At 27.2% G+C, this 7,635-nt stretch overlaps 1 protein-coding gene across 1 annotated transcript in view; it reads left to right on the forward strand.

The window, feature by feature from the left end:
• Nucleotides 1-235: 235 nt before the first annotated feature.
• The window catches only part of LOC105627655 (peripheral plasma membrane protein CASK), a 53,294-nt gene continuing 45,894 nt past the window's right edge, over nucleotides 236-7,635 (forward strand). Inside the window, exon 1 of the mRNA XM_012208933.1 lies at nucleotides 236-415. Coding sequence (XP_012064323.1) covers nucleotides 236-415 — 180 coding nt within the window. The remainder of the gene's footprint in view (nucleotides 416-7,635) is intronic.

Raw genomic sequence — 7,635 nt, forward strand, 5'->3', positions numbered from 1 at the left:
TAATTTTCTCTATTAATTACATAAATTCCAGTAGTCTTGAGGAAACCAATATACGAAACATAATTTAAAAACTTTCTCGGGTTAATGTCTACCTAAGAACCGAGAAAATACGAAATAACTCTCGCGGATAACCCAGAAAAGGAAAAAGTTATAAATCGATGGAGGATCGGTGTCCTTGACGAATATATAATTTTGTCCCAGGGGAACTATCCTCGATAGTCGCGCCATTAAAAATATGCTACGTCAGTGCGCCATCAGACGGAAGGTGATGGAAGCTTGCGAGCTACCATGCAAGGGAATAATCAATGCCCTCGGGAATACTTGCCTCTATTCAGCAACTACGATTCAGCAACGTAGGTTTGCATTACCGACCCAACCGTGGATACAACGCATCTCCGTCAGCTTAGATCCATCGGTATTAGCGACTGTTTCTTATCCGACAAATAATATTTAATATAAAATATTTCTGATAAGCAAACAGAGATATTAAACGAATAATATTATTTTAATTATTTTATTTGTTATTATTTTGTTTTTTCCAAGAAAAAATCTATAATGATTTTTTATTTTATTGTTATTAATTTCTATATACAATTGGAAAATTTGTATTAAATTTAATACTATTTACATTTTTCAAGCAGTCCATCAAAGTTTTTATGTTAATTTAACATAAGATGAATATATTAAGAAATAATACAAATATTATGTAAAAATGCACACAAGAAATGTGACATCATTCGTAAGTAAATTGTAAAAGCATATTTCTTTAGTAAAATTAACATATATATGTTAAATTAACACATTTTAGTAAAATTAATATTTACATTATTAACATTATTTTATTCATTTATTTTAGAATTTATGTTTTAAAATATTTTTATGTTATTTATTCATAAAATCATTTACTCATAAATTGTGTTATACTAAAAATGTTGAATATTAATTTAATATAAAATATTCAAATAACACAAAAAAATCACATTATGTTAAATTAACATTTGAATATGTTAAAAATTCAATGCAAAAATTTTGATAAGACTTTTTTTTGACTGCGATCATTTTTAATACAATACAAAATGTTTTTTTTACTAAGTATTTACTAAGTATTACGTATAAATTTTATAGAAAACTATTTGTACTAACAAACATTGATAGGGTAATTCCGGTATGTACGCCGCACCTATCAAAAACTTAATTTATTAAGTATTATTTATTGTGTTTATAGTAAACAAACTATCAGTAAAAACTTTATATTGTCTACTACTATGAAAAAAATATTAGAAATTCAAAATATTTATGGTATTTTTATATTAAAAAATAAATTTTTTGAAACCCTTACATTTTTGTCCTATGGAAGATATACGGCTATTCATAGGAGAAGAGAGGGGGATATGTATGGCTCATAAAAAAATAATTCATATAAATAAGACGTATAATGACACAATAAAATGTCTTTATTAAATGTCTTTATTAAGGAATAAGAATGGTAAATATGTATGTGAAGTAATAAATAACAATTACAATCTTCCTACATATATTACAAGCAGGATTGAATAGTGTTAAGTTAAAAAGATAAAAGTTAAGTTAAAAAGTTAAGTTAATTTTAACTTAATTTACTTACAATTTAGACTCTTAACTTTTTAACTTTATTTAGTTACATTTTATCTGTAACTATTAATTTTTATTTAATTTTTTTGAAGTTAAGTCTCAGACATAATGCGCGGCAATAGCGATAACTTAATTTGAGGTGAAAATTGCAAAAGTAAATAAATTTAATAGGTATTGACCAAGTATATATTTGTCATTTCCATTATTTGTAAGACTGAAATCCTGGAATCACGAAATAAAAAATAAAAAAAATAAATTAACTTTTAACATTTTACAATTACTTTTTTTAACATTTCACAATTACTTTTTTTTATTAACTTTTAATTCAATTAATTTCCTTATAAATTAACTTGTATCTTAATTAAGTTAAATATTCAAAGTTATTAACTTTAACTTAACTTAGGTAAAAAAAGTTAACTTATCCAACCTTGATCACAAGTGTTACATGAAGTACATATTTCATATGATGCGTTTATTGCATTTAGTGCACTGAATTCAATCTGCGCACTTTGTATGCTTTGGGCGTAAATCCCGCTTGCTAAAAATGTCGTATATCCCAAACAGGTGGAACATACAAGATAACAAAATGAACAAAAAATACGAAAGCAAAGCACTTGTATCTTGCTACACAACATGCTTTACTATTCCATTATACGTATGTATCACGAAATAACCACTAAGTCTTTTACACGCCCTACTGCAGTAATCATTTTATGTAGATTATAATTTATGATGGCGTTACTTATTACAGTGACAAATCAATTCAATTCACAATAATTTTATTTACAGAAAAAACTAAAATCATAACATAATGTTAATATAACATAAAGATATAAATGTAACAGAGTAGTTGCAAAATTATCCCCACTCCTAATTTTTTTGACTTCTGCGGCGTAAATCCCAGCGCGATGTATTTATAAGAGTTATCCTATATATTATAATTGAATGAAAACATAAATAAATTTAACTATTTAATATCTTTGTTATAATTTTATTTTAACTGCATTAAAAAATTTGGTGTAAACATTTTTTTTCTCTCAAAGATATCAACACTATTCTATTAATCATTTTGATAGAATATAGTTCTTTTTATTAAAAATTTGATTTATTCATATCGATCTAACAATCGTTTCATATTGTTTAATTTTAAATTAAATGCAATTAATATTTACATTTTTTAATGTCATATAAATGAACATTTACACAATCTCTTAATCATGTCATATTTGAAGATTGCAACTCGATCTGTTATCGTGTCTGTTATCGTGTCTGCTATTTTCTTCTTGGTATATTTGATAATATATTTACATACACAAGTGACTTTTTTAGATCAGACTATTCAGGTTACTGTTATGGATGAATTTTATTTCTTCCTCGTCTCTCTGGAATTTGAATATCGTCCCTGCAGCTTCAATCTAGAATACTTGTCGTTAGCGATATAGATAAAATGCTTAATCAGTGCCACCGTCGTAATTACATCGTACACATAAAAAATAGCATAAAACCTCGTCATCCTGATTTTGAAATAGGTCAGATCGTCTATATAAATTGCTAGATTGACAATTGCCTTTATAAAACTGATTAATTACAAATACGAACAATAATACAATAAATAGAAATCATATATCGTTTGTCACAAACAAGATTAAAAGTACTAACAGGATATATATATGAATTATAGATATTGTTAACTGCTGTAATTCTTTTACATCATTTATCTTCAGTTCTTTTCTTAACTCTAGAATATTGCGACTTTTGTATCAAAATAATATTATTATGTCGCGCAAGATAGTAGACACACAAAAGAGAATTCAAAAACAAACGACCACATAGCTACACAGAATAACTAGGGAAAACATAAAGGTTGGGCGCACTAAAGCAAGCAGATCCGGTGGCAAGAAGTTTGAATTATTCACGAGATGATTTTTCATGCCGACTAATAATCCTGAGTTAACGAAAAATTAATTACGAAGTTATTTGAAATTGAAAATTTAAAGCTTTTGACAAATGTGTTCCGATAGAGAAATTTTATCTTTTAATTAATTTCAAACAGATTTACGCAGGAATTTAATTTGATACCTCATTATCATATTACATTGCGTATTGTTTCGTCAGTAACAATTACTCTATAGAATTTAAAACAATTGAAAAATCAATAACAATACGCATTTTACATATGATTTTTTTATTAAAAAAGGAATATAAAGAGAAATTAAATATAATAAAAGAATTTGATATCGAATATACTATATAAAGTAATTTCCGAAACAATTTCAAAATTTAATACTTAATACATATACAATGAGCTATAATGAACTAATTTCCATCTTCCTATTTGACCGATTATGTAAATTATTGCCAAATTATTGTTGTTACTGTCGTCATTTGGTCAGCATCACGTAATATGCATTTATTTAAATACGAGTAGATTATTTTAACAATAGTTCAAGGCATTTTCTTCAAATAAATTAAAATTTCAATATGTTGTATAATATGTTCACATTGAAAAATTAGAAACGTTGCCTGACGGTTGTGTTTTTGTACTGAACAGCATGCGGCACAGGTGCGCACAGCATCGTTATCGATATAAAAGAAAAGTGTTGTAAACTTATCCCACCTTCTTATTACTCTCATATCTTGCAAAGTTTGTGGCGAATGTTCATCGCCATTCTCTAATGATAAAAAGCACCACAAATATCTTTCTGAATTATTTATGTTTATATATTATATGTATATTATATATTAAAGATACAATTTTTACATATTATATTATATACACGCATCAAATATATAATTATTTAATTAAACATATTATTTAATATTATACTGGATATCCCAATTTGCGAATCAAAATACCAATTTTTGAAAAATTAAATAAGAAGTTATGTAATTATGTACATATTTTTATTTCTACATTGAAAAAAAATATATAGTCAATTTTAATAAATATTTAATTGAATACTGCCAATTAAATATTTATTAAATATAAAGATACATTTATTTAAAAAAAGGAAAGATTGATTTAATTTAATTATTTTTTTTACTGAATAAATATTTACTTACTGTAAGTAAATGTTTAGTTGGCAGTATTGAACTAAATATTTATTAAAATTAACTATATTTTTTTCTCAGTGTAGCAATAGAGTTATAAGTTTAAATATAATTACGTTTAGACGATCATCTGTCCATAAATCGTGCATGCGTTGAATATTACCGTATTTCAGTGTTTAAACATAGTCCATAATTGGCCATATTTAAATTCTTATTATTTTACAAATTATTTTTTAAATTAAATTTTTAATCACTTTTTTACTGTGATTTTTTGATTCACGAATTTTGAAACATCTTATGTAGTAAATATTTAGAAAAAATTGTTGAAATATACAGCTTCACGCAGAGTTAATAAAATTAAGGAAGCCATAAGTAGTAACAAACGTCTTTTATCAAGCGCAAGTAGTAACGCCTATCTTTACAGCACCATTATACGCGTTCACAAAGACTTAGTGAGTTTTGCATTTATGAATCAATATACTATCGACTCAATTTAAAGATAACTACACTGTTTGAGCAGAAACATTATGATGCAACGTTCCTTACGATTCTACTTTTACTTCTTGCGAAACTCCATTCATATGAAAATCTATGTCATACTCTATCGATATACCATTAGCATACATTTAACACGCGATAAATTCAATTAGGAATGATTGTAGACAATGGCTCATATTTCGCATGAAAATAAATTCATACATTTTATCGTAATTGTTTCATTATTTTCTAATTTTTTCTGAAAGACTATAAAACGTTCAACTATATAAAAATATTGCAATGAACTTCAGTGTTTTCTCATTTTGCTAAAACAGTCGCGAGATATGTTTTCTCCGTAATGAAGATTTTTTTTAATGTTTAACTTGTGTTTTTCTATTCTAAGATATTTTTAAGATTGCAACAACTTAAAGCCATCTTTTTTCAAAAGAACAAAATCGATGAGAGAGCAATAAAGATAATAAAAATTTAAGAGTTAACGAGAAAATTGTACTCTAACATAAGTAAGTTCTGCGTCTGGATATGTTCTCAAGTAATGTATCCAATTAACTCGGGAGATATTAAGGGAATTGAACAGAGCGTAGTAAAGATATCTGACAGTAATCAAATATACTCGCGTCTCTGACGAGATATTTCATCACTGCAGTGAGCCACTCATATTATGAATATCTTTTTTTCAATGAGAATAGAAGGCAGGCAGGCAGGCGTGTACACATTGGACGTCACGCGACGACAATGCGGGATGTTTTCACATGATGCAGGATATGTTTGCTTGCTATTGAGGTTGCTGGAGCAACAAATCCGTCCGTTCTATGCGGTCTCTGTGAAACACGAAATACATGGCGGTAGTTTTCATGCGACTGACCGTCCGACTGCTTGGTCACAAAGAAAGTCACTGTGTGTATGCACATGGAAGACACGATTGTCAATGCAGAAAACAAAATGTGCTAGGTCGCGTCAGCTCGTCGGTAGCGAATTGCTACTTGACTCGTGACCCGCGAATATTTCGCATTTTTTAAGGAATATATGTATAAACATCTCAAGAGATGGCGAGAAATCCTTGTTATAGATTTCTTGAAGCAATCGGTGCCTCGTGTAACAGATTCGTGCCTCGGGGATCGCATGAAACTTTTGACTATAGCTTCATATTACTTGAAAATCTTGTTGCTATGCTTGCAACAACAACGCGAGGTACTGCGCAACATACGATTGTGCAAGAAATCTAATTAATTGTGGAACGTTTAATTCACTGTATGTAAAATTGTAAAATTTTAATTACATAGTGTGCAATTCGCCATACTGCACATTGTACGCGACTGAAGTTAACGACTCTCTGCTTTTCTGAATAGAAAGTTATAGATTTTCCAAGATAATATAAATTTCTCAAGAAATGATGTGTAAAGAATTAGATAACTTAAGGAATTACAGTATATTTTGAATACTTTATATATACATATTTGTGATGCAATATAATAAAGAAATATTTATCTAAATTGTAAAATAATTTTTAATGAGCAAAATATTAATATTATAAATATAACGTTTAATAATAATACATGTAATCCTAATTCCATATACATAATTTTTTATTTTTCTGAATTCTTTAATGATTTAAATTTGTACATTTTTTGCCTTAATAGATTAAATATGCTGAATACAAATTAATATACAAATTATTTTTGCGTATTTCATGCAAATAAATTGTGCTTATAAATGGTGTTTATAAATTACCATACATAGAATTCTCTTTGACTAATTTGCGAATATCTATCTGCATGACGCTTACTGCATGGAAGTTCGAAGTTCGAAGATAGAACAGTCAATCTCTAAGGGCCAGAAACTCTCCAGTTACAAGTATCGCCCGAAGGAATATCGCTTACCCATCTTCTGAAACTCATCTTAATTGCACGAAACGTACGCTTGTGCACGGGTTAAAGAGCAATCTTATAATGCAAAGCGAGGCAAAAATGAAGTATCGACCGAAAGTGCTTCGTCAAGTCTATGGAAATTCGTCTCTTAATTACATGACTGTTAAAAAGCTGTAAATGTCTAAGGGTTGCGGTGTATATTAAGTTTTTAATAAATCCAGTATGCACATCTCGTTTAATCACTCTTTTTAGATTACGAGATATTATATATGGAACCATAGTTCAGAAATTAATTACGAAAACAGTAATTAAAAAATATATAAATGCACAAATGGCATTGTTTATAATGAAAATAATATCATGTATAATTATATGGAATTAAAATTAAATTAAAATTACAAATATTTTTCCGGAATTATAAAAATATTACTTAAGAGAAACTACATGCAAACAAAAATAATTTAATAAACAACTTTGATTTAATGAACAGTTTTTGTTTGCATATTTATATGATTTTTTTCTTTTTTTTAATTATTTCTTTTATAATTTAATTTTTAAATAGGATAATAACATATATATATATATATATATATATATATATATTTTACTACTC

Source organism: Atta cephalotes (assembly GCF_000143395.1).
Source record: "Atta cephalotes unplaced genomic scaffold scaffold00009, whole genome shotgun sequence".
NCBI lineage: Eukaryota > Metazoa > Arthropoda > Insecta > Hymenoptera > Formicidae > Atta > Atta cephalotes.